At 42.6% G+C, this 26,348-nt stretch overlaps 1 protein-coding gene across 2 annotated transcripts; it reads left to right on the top strand.

Annotated features, from left to right (window-relative positions):
* Positions 1-1,003: 1,003 nt before the first annotated feature.
* mfsd6a (major facilitator superfamily domain containing 6a) lies at positions 1,004-26,348 on the top strand. Of its 2 annotated transcripts, XM_033980482.2 has the most exons (9): positions 1,055-1,288; positions 4,667-6,120; positions 7,508-7,791; positions 10,934-11,031; positions 13,050-13,211; positions 14,040-14,138; positions 18,939-19,213; positions 20,322-20,359; positions 23,252-23,329. In XM_033980482.2, exons 2-8 carry the CDS (start codon positions 4,669-4,671, stop codon positions 20,334-20,336), a joined length of 2,385 nt encoding a protein of 794 aa, XP_033836373.1. In that variant the 5' UTR covers positions 1,055-1,288; positions 4,667-4,668; the 3' UTR covers positions 20,337-20,359; positions 23,252-23,329. The 2 variants fall into 2 exon arrangements, with proteins under 2 accessions (XP_033836364.1, XP_033836373.1); XM_033980473.2 differs by lacking the exon at positions 20,322-20,359 and having other exon boundaries at positions 1,004-1,288; positions 23,252-26,348.

A 26,348-nucleotide genomic window follows, 5' to 3' on the forward strand; every position in this document is an offset into this window, starting at 1 on the left:
ATATTTGGGAAAACTACTGCTCAAGTGAAAGTAACTTAAAGAATAACTGTAACATTTTATTTATAATTTTAACTTAATGTAATTGGGAGAACAACAAATGTTATTTTAATTTGTAAAGGACAGAAACAAAAATGAGACAAACTAAATCATATCTGGAGGAGCGGTGCAAGAAACACAAATGTTCAAGTAGGAGTAAAAGTATGCTGCTATAAAAGTACTCTGAAAAGCACAATTTCTGCAAAATTTATTCAAGTCATTGCATCAAAGTAAAGTGTAACTGAGTACTACCCACCTCTGCTTATTACTGTCACTCATATTGGTTCCTATACTGTCCATTCATCCACATACAGCTGATGGTGCTGTGTGGGGCATCTTTATATCCCGGTAATACTCTAGTGACCTCTAGAAGGACAGAGAGGGGAGTACAGTTACATTCATGTGTCAAATGTACTTCTCAGAGTAAGTGACAAAAGCTTTATGTTGAAAATATAAAATAATTTGAGCATTTGTGTTTTCTTCATTTTTTAGTTTGTCTTATTTTTATTAAAAATGTTGTGCATACAGTTACTTGAGTAGTAGTTTCCCCAAATGCATTTTCTTGAAACACTAATATTATTTTGAAGTAGGACAAACTATTAGGCCTAGTAAAGTAATAGGGACAAGTGGTGCAATGTAGTGGAAGACACTGACCTTATAATTTAGGGTTAGAACTCACTAATTGGAAGAGCAATAGACAACATATTCAAATGGATTTGCCTATGTCATCCAATTGTAAATGTCATTATTTTATTTCATGTGACATCAATAAAAGTTGGACAAATCAGTAGGACGAGGGACAGGGAGGTAAATAGCTGTACAGGACAACTACAAAAAAGACAGGAGGACACTGGACCCCGCACCAGTCTCTGATATTATAGATTGTGTGGTCAAAGAGTCAAGGCCACGAGACGAGACACACTTCCGCATACAGTAGCGTAATTAGTCTACTACGTCATCCCGCACCACACCTCAGAGGCGCGCGTGCTGTGAGAGGAACATGCGGAAGTGCGCTGCTGCGTGAGTGACGCTGCTGAAACGCATCGCGCAGGTGGAGCTCCGGTTTGACCAGAGTCTATTGTTGTCTGTGCGCAGTGGAGCCAAGCACAGACTCACAGACACGTAAGCGCGTCCGGAGAGACAAGTTACCGTGAGAACAGTCCTCTATCAACGTCGAGAAATGAGCGGAGCGAGCCAACGGAAAGCCGGGGCAAGTGCGCGCTGAGCTTCATGGGCGGAGTGACCTGAACAGGTAAGCTTAAGTTTGTGTGTGTGTGTTTTTTTTAATGGATCCTCTACCTTACACCGCACAGCTTCTAGTCAGGTATTGTGAGTAATTACGCGTTGTGAGTTAACTGTCAGCCTAAGGTTTTGAACAATCCACTAGCAATTTGCGTCTCTTTTTGTAAAAGCCTTTACGCGGTTGTTCCGTGGTGTTTTTCTGATCACTTCCGCGTATGAGATCAGCAGTGTGCCGCTTTGTTGACAGTAGAGCTGCGCCCACCTAGATCCGGATGCGTCTGCGGTGAAATTGGGCTAAGGACAGGTGCGCACGGGTCAGACAAGTGCGTCTGTCTCACTGTCTGTGTCATGTTTTGTTCAGAATTGTGGAATGTGAAAGCTCCCTCAAAGATTATCTGTCATAATCTAACAGTTTTAAATGTGCACTATGTAACTTTTCTTTTGCCCATGGAGATATTATTGCTTTCCCTCAATATGGCATTAAACCTACCTATTTAGTATTTTTCCCAAGTAGCAAAACAACACATGTAGGCCTATTTTTAGTGCGTCTCTACAGATCCAACCCATAACTTGTCCTGGTTGAGTCACTCACTCCATGGAGATACTTTGCAGTGACATCACACTGGAGATGTTGTACATGCATGGCAGAATGTTCAGCAGTTGCCATGATGACATAATGTAAACATTAGCAAACACAGGCAAAAAAGTTTTAATATTGTCTCAAAACTCAAGAGAAAATACAAAATGGACTTGAATAACACATTTTCAGGAGTTTGTGATCAATCCGGGCGTTCATGGTCCTGTTTAGGTGTTTGATTTTTCAACAAAAAGGTGAGAGTGACTAACTGGAAAACTAGCTTGGGACTGTAATGTTATTTGAGAGGGACTTGTTTAACAGCACAAATCAGCTCTCCTGTTGGAACTATATCCAACTAAGTCAGCTGTTTCTCATCAGGTTGTGTTAAAATAAAGATCAGATTAAAATCTAACAGCGCTTCAGACAGAGCATACCCACAGTTAGCATTATACACCCAGTGAATGTTGATGACATCAGCTTCAGAATATCAATATTTAATGGCATACTGTGGAATATCATCATGGAAACAAGCAGGTGGCATGTCCTCCACCAGAAAAGTTGCGGTGCACTTTTAAGTCACAGTATTGGGACATTAGTTTCATTAAAACAAGGACGTATAATTGTACAAATTGACAATATACTACTGTAGTGATTACATTTATTTGCATAGTTCGGTTAGGGGTCCTTAGAGTGTGGTACAAAGCTTAGGGGGTACTTGACAAAAATGTTGGGAACCGCTGTACTAGTCTATGTGGTGTTATACTTGTTCTGATACGGCTCTAACATTCTAAAGATATTCAGGAAAGGTTCATTTCTGTCCTGTGAATGTGACTTTTTAGTACAAATGTTTTTGTACAGACCTCTAACAGGTCTATTTTCAGATTTCAGAATGTGATGCTGTCACACTCTAATGGGAGGCAAGAGACAGTTTTTTTTCTTCTATTTATAACATTGTACTTTGCCCTGAAGTATCCAAAAATGATAATGGACAAATGTTGAACCTGTTCATTTTTACTTGTGACTATACCTAAGAATTCACTGTATTACAAAAGAAATCAGTATTTTAGCAATGTTCATTCACAAATATTTCACATGTAACAGGCTGTAACAGTACTGTATGTGACTTTATTAATCTGCACATTTCTATGTGTCTATTAAAATCTTTTAGCATTTGCCTCTAACAAATCATTAAAGTAAACACTTCAATCACATTTAAAGGAACTGTATGTACCGTGCACTCTTACTATTTTTTTAAAGGTATTACAGTCACAACTGAACCGTCATGTGAAAGCTCAGAACCTCCAGAATTCACTCACTGAGCTGCAGAGGCTGCACTAGTACTGATTCATGACTGGCTGCAGGTGCTGGGGTTTAGGTAGTGACTATTAAGATCAGAGAGTGCTTTGTTCACTTCTGATATTGTTATCGATACTTTGGCTTTTGGCATCTACCAATACCCGATATTAACCGATACCAGTGTAAGGATTAAAAAAGGCATTTTATTTCCATCAAAACATAGTTAAAATACAACTAAATTGATACAATTGTGTCATTTAGCCAGCAAGTAACTGTTGAGCAGCTTTATGTGAATAAAAGTTCAAACATCATGAAACCAACATCAGCTAATAGTTAATAGTCTTATTTTATCCAATAAAAGTCCCAACCAGGATATTGGCTAAACCAATAGCATGGAACTGATCCTGAACCTGACAGCAATATTTTTATTATCGCAGCAGATATTCTATACCAGTATCAGTATCGGTGCATCTCTAATTTATCATTGAAACTGGCTGCTTTCTGATTGGATAATCACATTGGGAACCAAATTATAATAATTATTATATTTTACCAAGGATTACCCCTTGCGATGCAGCATCTCTTTTTCAAGGGGGTCCTGAATTCTACCCTAAAACTTGGCCATCATGTCCAGTGTTTTTGTAATTAAGAATAAATCAGCATTAGCCTAGTAAAAGCTGTACTTGATTATATTAAAGCAGACCTATTCTTCAAAAATGACTTTTAACAGATTTTAACCATGTTATATTTGTTTCCTCTTCTCATTTACTCTCTGGAGTTATATTTGGAGTGACTCGTGCATGTTTGAGAAAGCTTAATTGTGTATTTTCAAAATGCCATATTGCTGATCAACCCCCGTTTTCACCGCCACTGGAGCTGCTGCTCCTCCACGTTGAGAGGATCCAGTTGAGCTGGCTCGGGCATCTATTTCGGACGCCTCCCTGGACGCCTCCCTGGACGCCTCCCTGGACGCCTCCCTGGACGCCTCCCTGGACGCCTCCCTGGACGCCTCCCTGGACGCCTCACTGGACTCCTGGGAACGCCTCGGGACCCTCCCGGAATAGCTGCAGGAAGTGTGTGTGTGAAGAGGGAAGTCTGGGCCTCCCTGCTGAACAGCCCCGGATAAAGCGGAAGAAAATTGATGAATGAATGGAAAATTTGTGATATACGTTGAATTTGGCAGCATCACATACTCAGTTTAGTACAAATGGGAAAAAAACATCAGCTACTCACTAGGGTGATGTGCAGCGCTACATCAGACACACCTTCATGGCTCTTTGTGGTGATGTCAGCTCCCATTGGGCACAACAGTTTTTTAATGTGGATGTCAGCAGACCTGTTTCTTTTATTAAGTCATTTTAGATGAATACAGTATTGGGTTTTAAAATCCAAATTATAACGTAGTTATCCACAGGTGTCATAGATTAGAGCTACAAAGCAGACACAAGCACAATAGGTCTTCTTTAATATAAATATATCAAAGTAAAATTGCATATTGGTGTGTTTCTGTGGCAGATATGGCAGCGGACAAAGTTGCCATCCTCACTGATGATGAGGAGGAACAGAAGAGCCGGTACGCTCTGGAGCAGTCCTTTAACTCTGTTACTCTGCAGCAGCATGCGCCCCCTACCTCTGTGGCCCCGCCCCCTGCAGACCCCCCTCGGACTGACCCCCCTCAGGCCGACCCGGTGGGCTGCTGCCAAAGGCTGCTCCTGCGCATCAACACCCACTTGCTCATCTCCAAACTCTTCTACTTCTTCTTTTACGCTGCCTATGGCTCTCTGCACCCCCTGTTAGCCGTGTACTTCAAACAGCTGGGCATGACGGCCAGCCGCAGTGGCATGCTGGTAGGCGTTCGCTACTTCATCGAGTTCTGCAGTGCTCCCTTCTGGGGAGTGGTGGCTGACCGCTTTAAGAAGGGCAAGGTGGTGCTTTTGTTTTCAGTGTTCTGCTGGCTGGCCTTCAACTGTGGCATTGGCTTTGTTAAACCAGCCGAAATGAACTGTGTAAAGGCCACGACTACAACCACAACTACCACAACTACAACTACCACAACCACAACTACTATTATGCCAACTACTACAACACCTCTACTGACAAGTATCTTTTCTTCACCAAACACCACCACCTTACTCACTACCCTGTCCAAAGTCAATAATGTCATTGGGAACGTCTCGGCTGAAGAGAGGGTCCGCCGCAGTCTGGATGATCCAGTGCATCCCATGGAGTTGGCCCTGCCCTCCAAAATCAGCCTGCCATCCAACACCACCCGCACTACCCAAACGACCACACCAAAAGCCACCACACCAAAAGCCACCACACCAAAAGCCACCACACCAAAAGCCACCACACCAAAAGCCACCACACCAAAAGCCGCCATTCCCACTCCAAAAGCTACACTGGGCATTACCAAACCAACCACAGCCTTTACCAGCTCTACAGCTGCCCCCTCCGAAGCCATCCCCAGAGAAGCTTCCAACAGCAGCCTTCCCTCAACCAACACCACCCAGAGCCCCGCCAAGCCCACCCCTTCCCCGCTATACCAGATCACTTACAACCAAGACCAGGTACAGACAATCTTCCTTCTCATCCTGCTCATGGTGATCGTGGGTGAGTTCTTCAGCGCGCCTGCCATCACCATCGTGGACACGGTGACGCTGCAGTACCTGGGGAAGGCACGCGATCGCTATGGGCTGCAAAGGATGTGGGGGTCGCTTGGGTGGGGGCTGGCCATGCTGCTAGTGGGCATCGGCATCGACCATACACATCTGACCGTGGCCATCGAGGGGCTAGGCTGCATCATACCAGACGTCAGACTGCATGACTACCGCATCGCCTTCATCGTCTTTGGGGTGCTGATGGGGCTGGCGTTCGTCATAGCCACACAGTTCCACTTTGAGAAAGGAGAGGGATACCTGAGCGAAGTGCCTGAGGGGGTGGTTATGGAGCCAGGGCACGCCCAGGGACAGGTGGGTCACTTAGATCATCTTAGATCATGTGTCATATCTATGTACGTTGTGTTTTTGAAGATGTGTCAAATCAGAATATTAGAGGTCCTATATTATGCAACATGGAGCTTTAAGCCATGTTATAATGCTGTTACCTCATCAAAAACATACGTGGAGTTATGTTTTGTTTCATTCATGTATGTTTGAGTAAACCTGGATTATTTGGCTGTCCATATCTCCGAAGGTCAAAATACGCTGATCCAACACACAGGATTGTGTGTTAAACATGTGTGAATTAAACAAAACACAACTCCAGGTATGTTTTAGATGAGGAAACTATATTATAACAGATGTAAAAATTAGCGTAATATAGACCCTTTAAAGATATGTCATCAGAGTACTAAGTATTATTTTTTAATTAGTCAATGGTTATTTCTTGTTTAGTTTTAATTTAACTTGAACCAGATAAGGTAGATAATTTCAGACCAATGTATCAGTCGGCTCCCACTTTTTGCAAAAACGTGACAAGTGGCTGTGATGTAAGCTGACAGAGAAGACGTTGGGTTTGTTTTTGTTTCATGTGAGTAGCCACAGAGATGTTCCATCAGCCAGGACCAGTCTGACACATAGATTGCAAAAGAGATAGATAATTATTTTGAAGATATGAAAAATTAATACCAAATATATTGTCTATAATTAGAAGGCTGTCAAAGTACATGATAAAAACTATAAAGAACAGCAACAAACAAGGTATATCTGCACTTGAATGTGTAATTTTACAGTATATTTTAGGTACCTCAACCAAGACTTTATTTTTTATCATTTATAAAAACAGCATAAATATTGTTATCAAGAGACAAAAACATATGTATTATTTTTCTGTTAATATCACCTACCCCTGTTAAAGGCCCTATATTACACAAAATAAATTATTGTGAGCTTTAAGCCATGTTAAAATGTTGTTACCTCCTCAAAAACATACCTGGAGTTGTGTTTTGTTTCATTCACGCATCTTTGAGTAATCCTTTATTATTAATCTGTTTACATCTTCAAAGCTTAAAATGCTCTGTTCCTCCTTGTGATGTCATGAAGCTGTATTTTTCAAGCTCCTTTTTCCTCTTGTTCAGTAGAGACTGTCAATTGCCAGGTATGAACTAATCCAAATGATTCTAGTGAAGGTGTGTGGAGTTTAAAAACACAGTGGAGCACTTCCTGTAGTACCACAGAATGTTTTCTGTTTGAGAGAAGAACTCTCTCTCTAAATATGCACAATTTGTGTGTTAAACATGTGTGAATGATCCAAGACACAACTCCAGGTTTGTTTTTGATGAGGAAACAACATTATAACATAGATCAGAAAATAGCATAATATTGTCCCTTTAACGACATATCCACTTTGACCCCCCAGACCCCCTCACAGCCCGGCCTGTCCCCGGAGCAGATCGCGCAACCTGAGTTCCACTACAGCAGTCTCCTGAAGCTCCTGTGCAGTGTGCGCTATGGCTCTGTGCTCTTCGTGGCCTGGTTCATGGGCTTTGGCTACGGCTTTGTCTTCACCTTCCTGTTCTGGCACTTGGAGGACCTGCACGGGACCACCACGCTGTTTGGGGTATGCTCCGTGCTCAGCCACTTGTCTGAGCTCGCAGCCTACTTTACCAGCCACAAGCTCATCGAGATGGTGGGGCACGTGAGGTAAGATATTTTTTATATATATTTTTTTTGATTGACAAGTTGGACAGCCATGTTTGTATCTGGCTTGAGACTTGACTGATAGCTGTCTGTATATACGGAGGGTGTGGTCTGGTCACCTCTGTACATACAGAAAGATATCAATCTGGAACAGGCAAGTTCAAAGAAACTGAATAAACATTAATATAGGCAATAGTTTGAACAAGAAAAGTAAACTGAAAAAAAAAATCACTCAAAAAACAAAAATTTACGATGTAGCTTTTCTGATCAAGTTGTCGCTACCTCCTTGACACTTCCATGGAGATACTTCCATGTTGCAGTTATTTAAGTGCAGGTGTTTTAACATAAACTTTCTCAAACTTGCTAACTTCTTGTCTCTCCAAGTACATCCTAACATCTAAGCATCCTAATTATACACAGAGATGCGTTTCACAACTCTGTGACCAAAGTGGAGTTTTCCCCAGTAAAGCTAGCATGCTTGTGTGCTTATTGGAATTCAATTCATTCATTAATTTTTACTGCACTAGTTGTTTTCTCACAAAAAATATTCTGGGAGTAGAGTAGTGTGTTATTTCATCCAAGTATGTTTGAATAATCCTCTTAATATGTGAGCAAGTGGTACTCTATGCACTTCCTTTGTGTCTTTAAAGGTCACACACTTTCCACCTTCACCTGACTCATTCTGATTATGCATTGCGTGGGAGAGCTTTCACTCTGCAGCCAGTCACCTGTAGCCCTATTAAGAGGCCTAGCTTTAGCTTTTTTCTGATTAGCTTCACTCCACAATTCTCCAGTAGAGAAGCAGCCCATGTTTTGTATATTGTGCATAGACATTTGATAAGGGAGACTATTTGACTACATAATTATTTAAAATTTAATCTATGTACATGCAGTATCTAAGGTGTACAAATGTAGATATGAAAACTATACCATAAGCACTAGTTTCTGACCTGGTGCAGGGGCAGAGTTTGAAGTGTGGATACCTGTTAGACCAGTCACACTGTTCCTCATATGTCCAGACCCTGCCCTCCTCCCCCCTCACTCTCCCCTTTAGTCCTTCAGATACTAGACATACTGCTCTATTTGAAATGGGACTGTGGGCAGAGTTTAGGTGTTTAGTCCCAGTTTAACAAGTAAACTTATTTAGCTTTTGACAAGCTAACACTCAGCTTTTAGATTTATATTTCATTAATTATGAAGAGTATTAGAACATGAAGAAAAGTGTGTGGAGAGGGAAGCCTGGGCCTCCCCGCTGAAACTACTGCCTCCGCGACCCGGCCCCAGATAAAGCGGCAGAAAATGGATGGATGGATTTGTTGAAGATATCAGATTGTGCGCATAAGCTCGAATGACCCTGCCTCACTTTTTTTTTACCTACTTTTCAAGTATCGTGGCTATGTATTCAAGTAGTGGGGCAAATGACTAAAATAAGAGTAAACAAGGATTTAGGGAAGCTACTCTAGTAAGAGTAACCGTCTGGATGTAACTTCTGATTTATTATTTGATCAATGTAAATCGAAGGACAACATATTAAAGAGAGAGTATTGCACTTCTATAGGGTATTAATTGCTGGCACATAACACATTTAGATCACCATGTTATCTTTTATTGTTTTTAAGAAGAGTCCCGCACACTTTCTCACTCTGGGTTATTAGTACAATGTTTCGGTCCCTCTGACCTTCCTCAGGTATGAGGTCAGCTCCTTCCACTCCCCTTATATAAGTTTGATATAAGACTGCCCCTTTGAGAGTAATCAACTGATCAGAAAAAAATACTTTTATGGTATTGTACATAACTCACTTTGCACCAGTCTTTTGTGAGTTAAAATCCATGGATAATGATTAGAAAAATATAAAGCTCATTGTCAACACTAAAAAGGTGAAAATTGCATTTCATTATTCTGACATTTTTTTGCAAATAAATGGGCGATATGTAATAGTTATAAGAGCTTTTGCCACGCCCACAGAGATAAGAATTTAAGATTCCCAATGATATGTATGCTCAGGAGCTAGATAGTTCCCTTAGGTTAGGGTTAGGTTCAAAGGAAGGACAATGTAAAGCTGATATTGTGCAGTATTCTGGCCCAATGCAGTGGTCCGCCCCCCCATCCCTGTGGGCTTTTGTGCTGGGCTGACTGTTACATGAGAGAAAGGTGTCATGTTACGGCTAATGTGGAGCACAGCTAATGCTTTCAGTCAACACAGAGCTAATCGTCTGGAGCCTGGTCCTCACGGAGTTGGAATCATTTACACTTAAAGGACTAGTCCTGTTCTAGTCCTGGTTTATTCCCGTCCTAATAGGCCTGTGACGATAACTCATTTTGAAGCATGACATATATCTGTGCAATGCTCCACCCACAAGCCTACGTCGTCCATTCTCCCACATGACAATTCTCCATAAATATACAAATAATACAAAAGTATGATACAAAACTGTACACGACAGCTTCACAAACCAGACGCAGGATGCAGTAGTTTCATTAGTGGGATGCATGCTCATTGTGATAGTGCTCTGAAGGTGGAGTGACTTAGCATAGAGAGCAAAGGGAGAGTGGACTCAGAACGTGAAAAGTGAAACTTATAAAACATGTTAATACATTGTTTTTCTGCAAATATAGCATTTTCAAAACAATAAAAGGTAACATGGTGATCTAAATATCTTATGTGTTTGCAGTTAATACCCCATAGAAGTGTAATCCCCCCTCCTTAAGATTTACTAATGTGTAGTTATTATAAAATGTAACTCAGATTTCAGTCTTCTGTATGTTTCTGGACAAGTTTAAAATGTGGTCTCGGAATTCCATCTTGATTTTCAAATGTATTACTGCAGTTTCATCCTTTTCCGTCCTGGCCCTCGGTTGCTTGGTTACACATAAGATATGGCCTTATCTTTGCTCAGTGGTCATATCTGCTGCCAGTGTCCAGGAAGTAAAGTCATTTAAAAAAAAAAAAAAAGGATTTAAAAACTAGAAAAAAACTAGGAAAGGATGACTCAAACATGTTCAAATGAAACACAGCTCCATATTTTTGACAAGTTAACATTACATTGTGATAAAAGCTCTAATATAGTACAGTATACACCTTTTGATGTATCATTTTACATAATAACGTAATGTTGTTAATGGTTCATGGTAATGTGTCCCCAGGGTGTTGTACATCGGCCTGGCCTGTAACACGACTCGCTATCTCTACATCTCCTACATCAACAACGCCTGGATTGTGCTGCCCATGGAGGTCCTACAAGGTAACACCATTAATGAGGATGCACGCACGCACACATACACACACGCACACACACACACACACGTCCACACACAGTTGATGAAGTACATTTACTAGCAAGGACCACGCCACAACAATGGGAGGGAGGGGTCGAGAGAGCAGAAACAAACTGTGTTGTCGGGATAGGCTTGTATAAATAAGGCTTCTGGGTAATAAGAGGTGTGGTTATGGTGAGCTGTGGTTCACTGGAGAGGAGCAGGAGGAGGTTGAGGCGTGGCATCTGCAATGACTTGAATTCTGATATTAAATTAATATTTTTAAGATAATTAGAGATCAACTAATGTTTTTTTCATGGTCAGTGCAGATTGGTTAGATCCAGCAAAACCGATGGTCGTTAAGCTCAAGCATCTTTGGGCGAATATGTTGGGCTGATTTAGGTAATTATACCCAAATGATCTTGTTTTACTACAAAGTGTATCAGAGAGCTGTGTAGTCACATTTTACCTTCTGGCATGACTACACAGCTCTCTTATAGGTTTGTGGTAAACAAAAGGGCTGTGGGTGTGTTTGTAGTCAATTTAAATTGTATAAAATGAAGAAAATAATCAACTCTACATACTCTACGGCCCAAAACTATCAGCAGAGCTTATCGGCCGTTGTATTTTCTGGATTTGAAACCATTGGTATCAACATCTGCCACAAAAAAAAACAAAAAACATCAGTGAGTCTAAAAAGTGTAAATATCTGTATGTCTTTAATTTAGATGACCGCAATACAACCTCAACTAAACCCTAATAATAATAATATTGCCTATAATGTGTAATGTGCTTTACAGGCTCGTAAAGCTACTATTGTAACCACAGCTGCAATGAGGCAGACTGATAGAAGTGAGGCCAAACTTAGTCCAAACAGAAATCAGTCCTCTGACCTGAACTGTCATTTGTTCTTGAAGAATGGTGTTGAGCTGACTATAGTGTTTAGTATTTGAATTTGTAAACAATATAATTTTGCCCTGTTTTTGAAGTTAAAATGTAAGCTCAGAATTTAATTTACATGTATTTATTTAACAGGTCAATGTACAGTAGTTACATAATGCTTGAAGGCAAAAAGGCCAGATTCTAGTTTCAGAAGTTATCACACATTTTATTACCAGTGCAGATATAGCAGCAACTAGTTCATGTTAAAATTAAGTTATCTATAAATAAATAGTTTCACAGAAACAAACACACATTTTAAATAGTATTCTATAAAAGGGATATGAGATGTTTTTCAGTTATGAAGGCACATATAGAACGTTACAATTTCAGCTATCAACATAAAATACATGTGTCTGTGTGCATCTGTTTTTTTTAATAAGGGTTGTCAAAAGTATTGAACATCAGATACTAATTGATTCTAAAACTAGTATCGATACTCACTTGAGCAGGTATTGATACTAAAGAAGTCACATTCACTTCTTTAGTATTGATAACCTTTCCTGAATAGTTTATATTAATTATCTATTGATTCCAACAGCTTCAGTTCAGTTTGGTTTGTTTTTGACCATGTTGAAATCCAATATGAGACATGTTGCAGGATCATAGGATTTAACTTTTGCAGCTTCAATAGAATGAGTTCCACATGTTTTTAAAGTTGCCCGGGTGCATTTTGAAGTTTCACATATTTTCCTTATATGGATATGAACAAATCCTTCTGTAAAGTTTAAGTACACTGCTCTGTCTGAAGCTCTGTTACTCAAGTTAGACTTTAATTTGAGATTTGTTTAAACGCAATCTGACTACAGAGAACTGACTCCACTGGAACGACAACAGGTGAACTGACAAGTCCCTGTCAAATAACATTACAGTCACAAGCTAACTAGCATTAGCCAACAGTTTTTCAGTCACAAACACTGAAAATGTCACCATGGTAACTGTCGAACATTCCTCTATAGACATACACGCCGACCACCCCCCTTCGAGTAATGTCACTGCAAAGTATCAGTTGTGACAGTATTTGGCCAGTGTCATGAGTCTGAGTTGTATTGACTCTATGTTGCAGGAGTGACCCATGCCTCCGTGTGGGCAGCCTGCATCTCCTTCCTGAGCGCCGCCGTGCCCCCCGCCCTCCGCACCTCTGCCCAGGGCATCCTCCAGGGCCTGCACCTGGGGCTAGGCCGAGGCTGTGGAGCCATGATCGGGGGAGTCTTCGTCAGCTACTTTGGTAATGTACATTTCAGTTTAGGTCAACACTTTGGACTTGGCATGTCAAAAGTATCGAAAATCGGTTGCTAATCGATACTAAAACTAATATTCTAGGTACTCATTTGAGCAGGAATGGATAAAAAAGTCACATTCACAGGACAACATTTGATTTGAACAGTTTTAGTTTGATTTTGAGTTTTAGAACAAATATAAGACCACATGCTAAGATAAAGAATTTTGGTATCATAATCAGTATCTAGTTTTGAGTGAATTCCTTAGTATTGAAATAGAGTTTAAATTTTAGTATCATGACGACACTACTTTGGACACTGTGTGGCTGCAGGTGCGGGGGGTTGGGAATTGAAACTGGCAACTCAAATGAGAGACTCATGTGCAGCAGCTTATTCTGCTTCCTGATTGGATAATCATCTTGATAAGCAAAACATGAAATGATATCATAAACAATTGTTATCAGTAAAAGCTATATTTGATTTGACATGTCTTGTATCAGAGATGGATATTGTTTATGAAATTTTAAATCAAAGTTGTTTGTGTGTTCTTCTTAAGGTGTGTTATGCAGGTCAGCCATCTGCTCGTCTCCATGGAGATGTTATTGCTTTGCCTAGAATGTTCTAGAGTAGATTGATCATTTTAATGCTATAATATGCAACATTCTAGGCAAAGCAATAAATCTCCATGGAGACAAGCAGGTGGTAGACCTTCCATCAGACAAGTTACATAGTACAGCTTTTATGCATTTTGAATAACATCATATATTTTTTTGGAAAAAGTCAACATTTCATTTTTGGATTGTGGTAAATAAAGAGCCGTTCTGTTTGTTGTCCAGGTGCTGCAGCGACATTTCGAGGCATTGGCATGGCATCCCTAGTCATCCTCCTCATATTCGCCTTCATCCAGTACATGACCCAAGAGTCGGAGGAGAAAGGTCAGACTGCTCCATTTGTACACACAAGCTTGGGTTAATCACATCGCACATTTTAAACCACAGACTGTGTAAAGAAGTGGACTAAGTGAGTGTGTGAGCTTTCGACTTTGTCAAATGATGCTCATCGAGGCTAGCAGTAATTTGGAGCCCAGTTCCCGAGTTCCATATTTAGAATTCTGACTACGAGGATCATAGCAACCAAAAAAACTATGTGAAATGGGGCTGTTGAAGGTAATGCCCCTTTCCACTTGCACCGCTGATTTAGCAGGGAGCGGGCGCTTAACAACACTGTCAACGCTCTTGCTAATGCTAGCGGGAGCGACCTCGGTGAAAGAAGGCACCTGATTGGTCTATTATTAATGTGCATATCTTGATTTAGGGACAAAATGGCAAAATGAAAACACTAGGATTATATAGAGCGGTTAAAGCAGAGATTTTAAGACCAAAATGACGAACCTGACAACAGCAGTTACAGAGAGAGGGGCGACAATTTTTCAGTAGAAAGTGAATTGGATGTTGATGGAACTGGAAGCACACCCAGGCTCACTTCTTGTTTGGAACGCAGCGGTTAGCCATGTCCACTTATATATACAGTCTATGTTTTAAACATATCCAAAAAAAATAACTTGAGATAGACATAAATCTGCTAAACTAATCCATCCCATGCTTTTCAGAACATGTTCGTAGAGGTGTAAACTCAGAACAAGCCCCCATGGAGACACAGAGACAATTAATAAACTGATGATTATAATACCTAAACAGCTGCACTCTTTGCTGTTAGATTAGACAAGCAGGTGTTGCCGCAGGGCCATGTTACAGATCTTATCTGTGGAGAAGCAAGCCTGCTCACTCTAAAGGTACGTTCAGGCTGAACATAGCACACGCGTATTGCGCAAGCGATCCTTGTGTTAACTCTATGTAAACAAGGTCAGCCCCCCTACCAGAAGTTATATATTGCACCTTTAAAGTATGTGACTTTTTTGCCAAAAAAATGACTAAAATAAAAGCATGTTTTTTTAATTATAGATGTTTTTATTGCACTAAAATGCAAAGAAAAACGTGCAACCTTACCGTGAGCAGGCTTGCATCTCATTTCCACGTCCAAAAAGTTACATACTATCACTTTAAATACCAGTAATGGAAGAAAAGATCAAGGCCAGTTACGTCGCCCGGACTGGCGTTACCGGGGCCCCACCCTGGAGCCAGGCCTGGGGTGGGTGCTCGGCAGCGAGCGCCTGGTGGCCGGGCCTTTCCCCACGGGGCCCGGTCGGGCCCAGCCCGAAGAAACGACATGGGGCCGTCCTCCCGTGGACCCACCACCTGCGGGAGGAGCCATGAGGGGCGGGTGCGGAGAGACGACCGGATCTCCGGACATGGAGACTAGCTCTAGGGACATGGAATGTCACCTCGCTGGGGGGGAAGGAGCCTGAGCTTGTGCGGGAGGTTGAGCGTTACCGGCTAGATATAGTCGGCCTCACCTCCACGCACAGCTTGGGCTCTGGAACCCATCTTCTTGAGAGGGGTTGGACTCTCCATTTCTCTGGCGTTGCCCGCGGGGAGCGGCGGCGAGCTGGTGTGGGCTTGCTCATTGCCCCACAGCTCAGCCGCTGCGTGTTGGGGTTCACTCCGGTGAACGAGAGGGTCGCGTCCCTGCGCCTTCGGGTCGGGGACAGGTCTCTCACTGTTGTGTCGGCCTACGGGCCAAACAGCAGTGCAGAGTACCCGGCCTTCTTGGAGTCCCTGGGAGGGGTACTAGACAGTGCACCAACCGGGGACTCCGTTGTTCTCCTGGGGGACTTCAACGCCCATGTGGGTAACGACAGTGACACTTGGAGGGGCGTGATTGGGAGGAACGGCCTCCCCGATCTGAACCCGAGCGGTGTTTTGTTATTGGACTTCTGTGCTAGTCACAGCTTGTCCATAACAAACACCATGTTCGAGCACAAGGGTGTCCATCGGTGCACGTGGCACCAGGACACTCTAGGTCGGAGGTCGATGATCGACTTTGTTGTCGTGTCATCTGACCTCCGACCGCGTGTCTTGGACACTCGGGTGAAGAGAGGGGCTGAGCTGTCAACTGATCACCACCTGGTGGTGAGTTGGATCCGCTGGCGGAGGAGGAAGCCGGACAGACCTGGCAGGCCCAAGCGTATTGTGAGGGTCTGCTGGGAACGTCTGGCGGAGCCCTCTGTCAGGGGGGTCTTCAACTCCCACCTCCGGGAGAGCTTCTCCCTGATCCCGGGGGAGGTTGGAGACATGGACTCCGAGTGGGCCATGTTCTCCACCTCTATTGTTGATGCGGCTGCTCGTAGCTGTGGTCGTAAGGTCTGTGGTGCTTGTCGCGGCGGCAATCCCCGAACCCGGTGGTGGACACCGGAAGTAAGGGATGCCGTCAAGCTGAAGAAGGAGTCCTATCGAGCCTTGTTGGCTCGTGGGACTCCTGAGGCAGCTGATGAGTACCGGCAGGCCAAGCTTGCCGCGGCTCGGGCAGTCACAGAGGCAAAAACTCGGGGTTGGGAGGAGTTCGGGGAGGCCATGGAGGAGGACTATCGGACGGCCTCAAAGAGATTCTGGCAAACCGTCCGACGCCTCAGGAGGGGAAAGCAGTGCTTCACCAACACTGTTTACAGTGCGGGTGGAGAGCTGCTGACCTCGACTGGGGATGTTGTCGGGCGGTGGAAGGAATACTTTGAGGATCTCCTCAATCCCACTGTCACGTCTTCCGAGGAGGAAGCAGAAACTGGGGACCCAGAGGCGGACTCGTCCATCACCCTGGCTGAAGTCACTGAGGTGGTTGGCAAGCTCCTCGGTGGCAAGGCTCCGGGGGTGAATGAGATCCGTCCTGAGTACCTCAAGTCTCTGGATGTTGTGGGACTGTCTTGGCTGACACGTCTCTGCAACATCGCGTGGCGGTCGGGGACAGTACCTGTGGAATGGCAGACCGGGGTGGTGGTCCCTCTGTATAAAAAGGGGGACCGGAGGGTGTGTTCCAATTACAGGGGAATCACACTCCTCAGCCTTCCCGGTAAGGTCTATTCCAGGGTGCTGGAGAGGAGAATCCGACCGATAGTCGAACCTCGGATTCAGGAGGAGCAGTGTGGTTTTCGTCCTGGTCGTGGAACACTGGACCAGCTCTATACTCTCCATCGGGTCCTCGAGGGCTCATGGGAGTATGCCCAACCAGTCCACATGTGTTTTGTGGATCTGGAGAAGGCATTCGACCGTGTCCCTCGTGGTGTCCTTTGGGGGGTGCTCTGGGAGTATGGGGTCCGGGGCTCTTTGCTAAGGGCTGTCCGGTCCCTGTATGACCGGAGCAGGAGCTGTGTTCGCATTGCCGGCAGTAAGTCAGACCTGTTCCCAGTGCATGTTGGACTCCGCCAGGGCTGCCCTTTGTCACCGGTTCTGTTCATTATATTTATGGACAGAATTTCTAGGCGCAGTCAGGGGCCGGAGGGGGCCTGGTTTGGGAACCACAGGATTTCATCTCTGCTGTTTGCAGATGATGTTGTCCTGATGGCTTCTTCGAGCCAGGACCTGCAGCAGGCACTGGGGCGGTTTGCAGCCGAGTGTGAAGCGGCTGGGATGAGAATCAGCTCCTCCAAATCCGAGGCCATGGTTCTCGACCGGAAAAAGGTGGTTTGCTCTCTCCGGGTGGGTGGTGAGTCTCTGCCCCAAGTGGAGGAGTTCAAGTATCTTGGGGTCTTGTTCACGAGTGAGGGAAGGATGGAGCGGGAGATTGACAGGCGGATCGGTGCAGCGTCTGCAGTGATGCGGTCGCTGTATCGGTCCGTTGTGGTAAAGAAGGAGCTGAGCCGGAAGGCGAAGCTCTCGATTTACCGGTCAATCTACGTTCCTACCCTCACCTATGGTCATGAGCTTTGGGTAATGACTGAAAGGACAAGATCGCGGATACAAGCGGCTGAAATGGGCTTCCTCCGCAGAGTGGCCGGGCGCACCCTTAGGGATAGGGTGAGGAGCTCGGTCACACGGGAGGAGCTCGGAGTAGAGCCGCTGCTCCTACACGTTGAGAGGAACCAGCTGAGGTGGCTCGGGCATCTGCTCAGGATGCCTCCTGGACGCCTCCCTAGGGAGGTGTTCTGGGCATGTCCCACCGGGAGGAGGCCCCGGGGAAGACCCAGGACACGCTGGAGGGACTATGTCTCTCGGCTGGCCTGGGAACGCCTTGGGGTCCCACCGGAGGAGCTGGAGGACGTGTCCGGGGTGAGGGAAGTCTGGGAGTCCCTGCTTAGACTGCTGCCCCCGCGACCCGGCCCCGGATAAGCGGAAGAAAATGGATGGATGGATGGAAGAAAAAAAAAGTTACCCAACCCTACCTGTGACTTGGATTTGACAGTGTAGCCTTACTTTTACACACCATATGCATGTGACCTTAGTTAGTGCTGTTTAAAGTAAACATGGTTTTATCATCTGTGTTTAGAATGAAAGGGCTGCTCTGTCTGAAGCTTTGTTTTATCGCAATAGCTGGAACTACAACACGTGAGCTGATTTGTGCTGTTGAACAGGTCTTTCTCACATAACATTACAGTCACCAGCTAGCTCGCATTAGTAAACAGTCACTCTCACCTTTTTGTTTAAAATCAAACATCTAAACAGAACCACGGACGCTTGTGTTGATCACAGGCTACTGAAAATGTGTTCTTTAAATCTATTTTGTACTTTTTATTGTCACTATGGTAACTGCTGAACATTCTGCTATAGACATGCATGCAGAACACCCCCAGCATGATGTCACTACATAGTATTAACATATAAACACATGTTTTTCCTGGACTTTCTCAGAAAGCCAAATACTGGCAGAGAACATTCCTGTTCCCTCCAGCCCGGTGCCCATCGCCACCATTGACCTGGTGCAGAGTGGGAGTTTATCGGGCAGCTCCACCCCAGTGCTCCCCGTGAAGAAGACCAAGCACCAGGAGGAGCAAGAGGACCCGTGGATGCCAGCCTGGGGGGTCTCGGGCTGTCCCTGGGTCACCATTGCCTTTGCCGTGGTGCAGATCAAAGAGATGATGCGCCAGGGCAGGAGGGAGGAGCCGTCAGAGAGCCAGCCCCTACAGGTGAGCCTGAGCACCCACACTGTCCACACTGCACCGATGTTAGTTCTCCTGTTGAAATATTGATGGTTAAAGGGCCTATATTACACTGTTTTCTGAAACATACCTGGAATTGTGTTGTGTTTCATTCACACATGTTTAACACAAAAACCCTGCATATTTAGACTGAGAACAGAAAATACTCTGTTCCTCCTAGTGATGTCATTCACTGTGTTTTTAAACTTCATTCACCCTCGCTAGAATAATTTTTACCATTTCAGTCCTGAATTTGCCTAGCTTTGAAGTTACGACTATTATTTTAGCCTCATTGAAACTGCTTCACTCCTCAGTGCACCAGCAGATATTAGAGACTTTCAATTGACAATCTAAACTGAACAAAAGGTAAAACAATAATATTCAGTAATAAAAGCAACAAGCTAAGGTTATTCTAGAGCACTGAAGAGTAAAGCAGTTCATTTGCGACATAAAGTGGCTGTTAACCGTAAAACTACCATTTGACCACAATTACACAATGACATCATAACGTGAAACAGAGCATTTTGAGCTTTGGGGAGACAGACAGCTATAATCCAGGTTTACTCAAACATGTGTGAATGAAACAAAACAGAACTCCAGCTATGTTTTTGAGGAAGTAAAAGCATTACAACATGGCTAAAGGCTCACATGAGCCAGTTTTGTGTAATATAGAACCTTATAATTTATTTAAAGTGTGATTAAACACCTAAAATCCGCCCACAACCACATTTGAACTCGAGCTTCTAAACTGGGTAGTATCTGGAGGACTAAAGGGAAAAGTGAGAAGGGAGGAGGGGTGGGGTCTGGAGGTATAAAAACAGTGTGACGGGTATTGACACTTCAAACTCCACCCCTCCAGCCAGGTGATTGTAATCAGAAACACCTGGGGGGGGTGTCTCCCTGACAGAGCCGTTTTTATGCACTTCATATAAAGAGACTGGACTGATACTTCTACTGTAGCCCTGGTGACGTCCCTCACTTACCTTCTCTCTCTAGTATACATTCACTTGTATTACTAAAGCACCAGTTACTGTGCACTTGACTCTGTGGCCTTTCTGATCTTGACTTTGTGATGTTTCTCTGTCAAATGGTGAAGTGCCCTAACAACTAAGTGCTGCTCTGCACTCTTCAGAGGTGAGACGATCAATCGCTTCTGTGTGCCCTGTTTCCTGTTTCCTGTGTGAAGTGGCACGTATAATATCTACTCAGCCTGTGAAATCAGCTGAAAAGGGCCCATATTATGCTATTTTCTGATCTATGTTAGAATGTCATTTCCTCATCAAGAACATACTTGCAGGTGCATTTCCTTCACGCACGTTTAATACACCATGCATGTTTAGGCTAAGTTCTTCTCTCAAACAGAAAATATTCTGTCCTTTCCTGTGACGGCACGTGATAATACAAAAGGTGTAGTGTAGTTTTTTTTTTAACTCCATTCACCTTCACTAGAATCATTTGCATCATTTCAACCCCGGGAATTTCCAGTCTCTACTGAACTAAAGGCAAAAAAACTGTTAACTTGAAAAATACCACTACATGACAGAGCATTTTGATAAAACAAAGCTATTTAGAATCACTTCACATAAAATAAATATTCCTAACTACTGATCACTTGTAAAAATATTTGAAATGTAATAACTGCATTTATTCAAACAGTAGAAATCTAATCTGAAACGCCCCTAACTTGCCCATTAAAAATAATTGTTGTTTTTTTCCAAATTCTAGTCTGTGATGATGACTCTCAGATGGGGGCAAGGGCCTGTTTTCTCTATTGATCACATTGTACTTTGCCCTGACATAACCGAAAGATAAATTTATAAATGTTTAACCTGATAATTTCTGCTATTTACTAGACCCACAGTAGAAGTAACAACCATTAGCATGATAACACTTCCTGCACACTTCCTGATGATCGGACAGTAAAATCCTTTATAATTAGATACAGACAGACTGATTTTGATCTCAAGAACTGCTTATACAATATATCTGAACTGGGGCAAGAGAAGTGTTCCTCAAATACAAAGAAGAATATACACCTCTAAACTTGCACATTTTAAACATGAAAACAGATTGTATATTTTGCTTCGTCCTCATTGTGTGTACTCGAGTAGACTTTGAAAGCTGAGTAGATATTAAGTCTGCATCATGTTTCCTGTTTGAAGTGTGCTGTTTCCTGTCTGCTATGCATGCCTCTGTTTTCTGTGTGTTTTGGAGAACGGGCTGTGGGTTGTGCATGTATCTGCTTTTGACAAACTCGATGCGTGTCATACATAAAGGTACACTGTAACTTTTCTTGATAAAGATCCACTTGCTCGTCTCCATGGAGATGTTATCGCTTTGCTTGGAATGTTTCATAGTATGCCGTCTGTCTGTTTTGCATTTACTATTACAGGTGTATGCTCAGAAATACATACAATGTAAAAAACAGACATTGTTACTGTGAGTGGGGTCACCTCTCCACAGATCTGACCTGTAACTTGGCCTGGGGGCATCATATGTTTGTCTTCATGGAAATAAATATGTTTTACGTCATATTCTGGCATGTCTGTAATCCCTCAGTCCAGGTATGATCTATAGTAAAAGATATATTCAACTGGACACAACGTTTAAAGACATTTTGTTCCTCATCCATCCGCTTGTTCAGTTCAGGTCAGATTTCTGGTGGACACTGCCTTATATCTATCTGAAGGGAGGAGCTAACTACAATGAAACTAACACATCTGTTGTTTACAGTTTCTGTTTTTTGGCTATGTCTATCGAGCTACACTAAATGTGCACTGTGCCTAAGTGATATTGTGGCATGTAAAGCAATAACATCTTAATTAATAAATAAGTCCTGCCCTAATGGAAGGAGATGAAAGTGAAACGGCCCTTGTTTACATGCTAGCCTCAATATGGGTCGTTGCAACTCTCCTGTGATCTGCCTGCCTCTACTTCACCACTAATAATTACCTCATTAGCATTTGATTGGCTTGACATCTCACTTGGTCCAGATGTGAGGATGCAGCTGTAAACAGAGGGCAGATTAATAATAGAATAATGGCTTCCTACACAGCTTTTTCAACTCTTCTCCCTGCTAAAAATCTGCAGCTCACTGCCTTCCTTTGAGTGGTTTGTTGTTTTAAGATGAAGGTGTACAGCCGACTGTAAACCAGAATTTGAGTGCCCGCTGTGCTTTTACTGATACTGTCTTTTGTGCAGTGGTTTGGTTTCCCTGATGTACTGTGCCTTACAGCCTTCTGTGCTACAGTCAATAATATACCACATTATTCTGTTTTTGAGTTGGCGTCCTGTCCTTCATGAACCAGTTTCTGTCTGAGAATATGAACTGGTTTATAATACACATATTCATTTACTCATGCTGACTAAAAATCCAGCCCAGACACATATGGGATAGTCTCCCATTCCTCTGGGTTCCATTTTCCTTTTGTCCTGCTCTTTTGGCTCTTTTCAGTCTGTTGAGGGCCAGTGTAAGGTATCCACAGGATGAGAGTGCATTTTCCTTCTTCTTTCTTCTTTCCCTCTGTGCTTGTAGGCATCTCTTGTGTGTGTTGTAATGTCATAATAACTCCCAGTTTATGCTCCAGCGGATGGTCTGTGTGTGTGTCCTCTCAACGAAACTAAAAGGAGGAATGGAGTATCTGTCCTGCACAAAACTGCAAAGGACTTTAGACAGAATGACATTGCTGTGTATTTTAAACCAGTCAAAGTGCGAGGTGCAGATTTTAAGCAGAGAGAAATGTGTTGTTCCTGGAGTTTTTCCCCATAAAAACAAGTTCTATATTCAGCTACATAACATTTTTGAGCTGTTAAATATATTGTCTATGTACTGTCTGTGTACATTACTGAGATGAATGAATTTTTAGATTTTGCTACTTTGTGTTGTTCAAACTAAAACCCCAGCCCAAGGGCACAGGAACAGTGTGTTCTGTAGTGAGCAGATATTGCACTACAAACCCTTTGTTCAGTGCTCCTCCGGCTTGATTTATTTGATTATCATTATGTTAATTGTTATTGCTTTGGCAGGTACCTAAAGAAAAGAACACATGCACAAGCTCAGAGGAGAGTAGCGTGAATGTGTCTGAGACTGGATCTGAAGAAGTACCTACAGGACCAAAGACTACGCAGCAGACTCCACCCTCCACTGATCAGAGTGAGAGGGGGAGTAGCTCTGAACAGGAACTGGCACAAGATAACCCCGTCTTCCTACCAGACTAATGCAGTGCCCACCTGTGGCCACAAGACTGACTCATCTACTGATTAAACTTAAAGACAAGATCCTATAACTGACTTGAAAGATTTGAACCGTGTTATAATGTTGTTTCGGCATCAAAAACCTACCTTAAGTTGTATTCATCTTTACTTATTTAAAATGTGCAAATTATGATCTACGGATGTCATAGATTAGAACAGTATGGCAGACACAAGCACAATAGGTCTGCTTTCAAGTCACACACCTTAAAGGGGCACTATCTGAGTTTTTAGGTGGAGGCTCTGGAATCTTTTGTCTCTGGACATGTTGGTTTACATGGAATGATTCACGAAGCGTCTTAAAGTGGGACTAAACACCTAAACTCTGCCCACAGCCTCATTTCAAATAGAGCTGAAAAACTGGGCAGTAGCTGGAGGACTAAAGAGGAGAGTGAAGGGGGCGAGGTCTGGACATATGAAGAGCAATGTGATTGGTCTAACAGGTATCCACACTTCAAAATTTGCCCCTGCCATCAAGTGTTTGTAACTCTAATCAGGGTAGTCTTTTGTGATGTCACCAACTACTAGAAATTGCAGAGGCCACAGAAAGCATCACAAACTTGGATATAGGTATGTTTTTGACTAGAAAGCTGAAAATGCACTTAGTTTACATTTAGCTTCCAAAAAATGACTAGGAAGAGTAGATAATGCTTTTCTAAACATCACATTTTCCCCCATTTGGCATTGGAAACTCCTGAAATTATATTAATTTTAATGCCTTACTTTGGAAATTTCTAGACAGAGTGATCCTATTTCCATGAGGCAAGCAAGCAACAGACCCTCCATTAGAAAAGTTAGATAGTGTACCTTTAATCAGACTTTTTGCATATTTACGCCATCACATTTTTGACCGCCCAATACGGCCTGGTCCACTTTATGACATCATCAGACGGTTATCCAGGAAGTCCATACACCTTAAAGGGCCCATATTATGCTGCTTATGTGTTGTAATGTTGTTTCCTCATCAAAAATATACATGTTTAACACACAAACCCTGCACATTTAGGCCGAGTTCTACTCTCAAAATGAAGCACTGTTCCACCTTGTGATGTCATGTGATAATACAGGAAGTGCTCCACTGTGTTTTTAAACTCCATACACCTTCATTAGAATCATTTGGATACTTTCAGCCCTGGGATTGCCTAATGTCATCAGAAGATATTGCAGACTTTCTGTGGCAATCTCAACTGAACAAAAAGTAAAACTAAAATATTTTAGAAGGGGAAAAATATGTGGTTATTCTAGTGTTGCAGTTTATAACAGATCAAATTAGGCTACAAATAGCTGTTATCTTTAAAACTGCCACTGCCACTTAATGACATCACAAGGTGGAACAGATTATTTTGAACTTTGGAGATCTAGACTGCTCAACAATGCAGAGTTTGGGTTGTATTATTTTGCATGAGGCTGCCAATCCTGACAGCAAATCAGTTTTACAGACTACAGAGCCGTTTTAAAGAATCAATGCACTGTTGGAGCACATGAACATTTTACACAAATTAGCCTAGTTGATATTACAGATTAGCAGCAAAACCTTTCTCAAATTCTTAATTCAAATTAAAATGAACTTAGCTGAAAGTTACACCACAAAGACTGTAGTTTAGCTGCATTTAGAGGCAAAAGTGGGCGGGACAGTATAAGGTCAATTGGACCTTTAACACCAAGTCCTGGGGTTCAAATATGGCTGTCAGATTAATGGGCCAGGGACAGTGACACGTGTAGCCAGTTTAGCACTTAGCATCTAGTAAAAGAAAAATTCAATTCTGTCAATTGGATAAAAAGTTGTAGGAGTGAAGACCTTACGCTGCTCATCCAAGCCACTTCTTCAGTTCTGCTCAGATTACTGGTGGACGCTGCCTTATGTCTATCTGGAGGAACTAACTCTTTAGTACTTAGTTACATCGGGTGGCTCTGCAGTAACAATAACCCTTTTTGCCATGTGACTGCTCTGACCAGTCAGAGCGAGGGCAGGTTAGAGAGATTCAAAAGCTGTCATAGCTGTGTAGCTAACTTCTATGCAATGTATATGGAACTCAATGTTTTATTTTGAGTTGTAAACAGAGGTGGGTAGTACTCAGTTATTTGGGTAACGTCTTAAAGAAATTATACTTTTCAGAGTACTTTTCTAGCAGCATGCTTTTACTCTTACTTGAGTAATATTATTATTGAAATAACGGTACTCTTACTTTGTCTTAAGTTGTGGTTCCTAAGTCACAAAAGCTTTATGTTGAAATAATTTGAACATTTGTGTTTTTTGCACATCTCCTTCAGATATGATTTAGTTTTCATTTTTGTTTCTATTCTATGTAAATACAAAATTTTGTGCATTATTTTACATTTTGTCCTTCAAATTGTATTCCCTTCAAATTATAAATCAGATGGCATGCCCTGATAGTTACTCTTTCAGTTACTCTTTCTAGAGTAGTAGTTTTTCCAGTAATTTCTTGGACCACTACTTTCTACTAATATTATTTTGAAGTACCATTACTCTTACTCGAGTACTATTTTTGGCTACTCTACCCACCTCCAGCTATTAATCATGAAATATACCAACGGCAAGTATTTTAAAAAGTTAGAAAAAAGCGCAGTATGGGCAGGAAATGAGAATGCAGTGTAAAGGAGTCCACAGGCAGGTCTTTACTTGTATTATTTATTATATATTTATATGATTGTGTACTGGTCTGTTGCACTTTTTTTGAAGAAATCTGAAAATGGAAGCTGACATTTGTAACTCCTTTTGATAGGGCAGTGTTGCAGCTGGGGTCTTTTCACTGCTGTCTAATGCTCATTCAATGCCAAAAATATTTAAAATGTGTTAATACTTACTGTACAATACTTTGGTTTGAATAAAATTTGACAAATTTGAAATGGG

This window comes from Periophthalmus magnuspinnatus, chromosome 2 (assembly GCF_009829125.3).
Source record: "Periophthalmus magnuspinnatus isolate fPerMag1 chromosome 2, fPerMag1.2.pri, whole genome shotgun sequence".
Taxonomy (NCBI): Eukaryota; Metazoa; Chordata; class Actinopteri; order Gobiiformes; family Gobiidae; genus Periophthalmus; species Periophthalmus magnuspinnatus.

Coding starts and splice junctions, on each gene's coding strand:
- mfsd6a (XM_033980473.2), top strand. CDS start 4,669: ATGGCAGCGGACAAAGTTGCCATCCTCACTGATGATGAGGAGGAACAG. Junction 14,139..18,938: donor CCAAGAGTCGGAGGAGAAAG/GTCAGACTGCTC, acceptor GGACTTTCTCAG/AAAGCCAAATACTGGCAGAG. Junction 19,214..23,251: donor CAGAGAGCCAGCCCCTACAG/GTGAGCCTGAGC, acceptor TTGCTTTGGCAG/GTACCTAAAGAAAAGAACAC.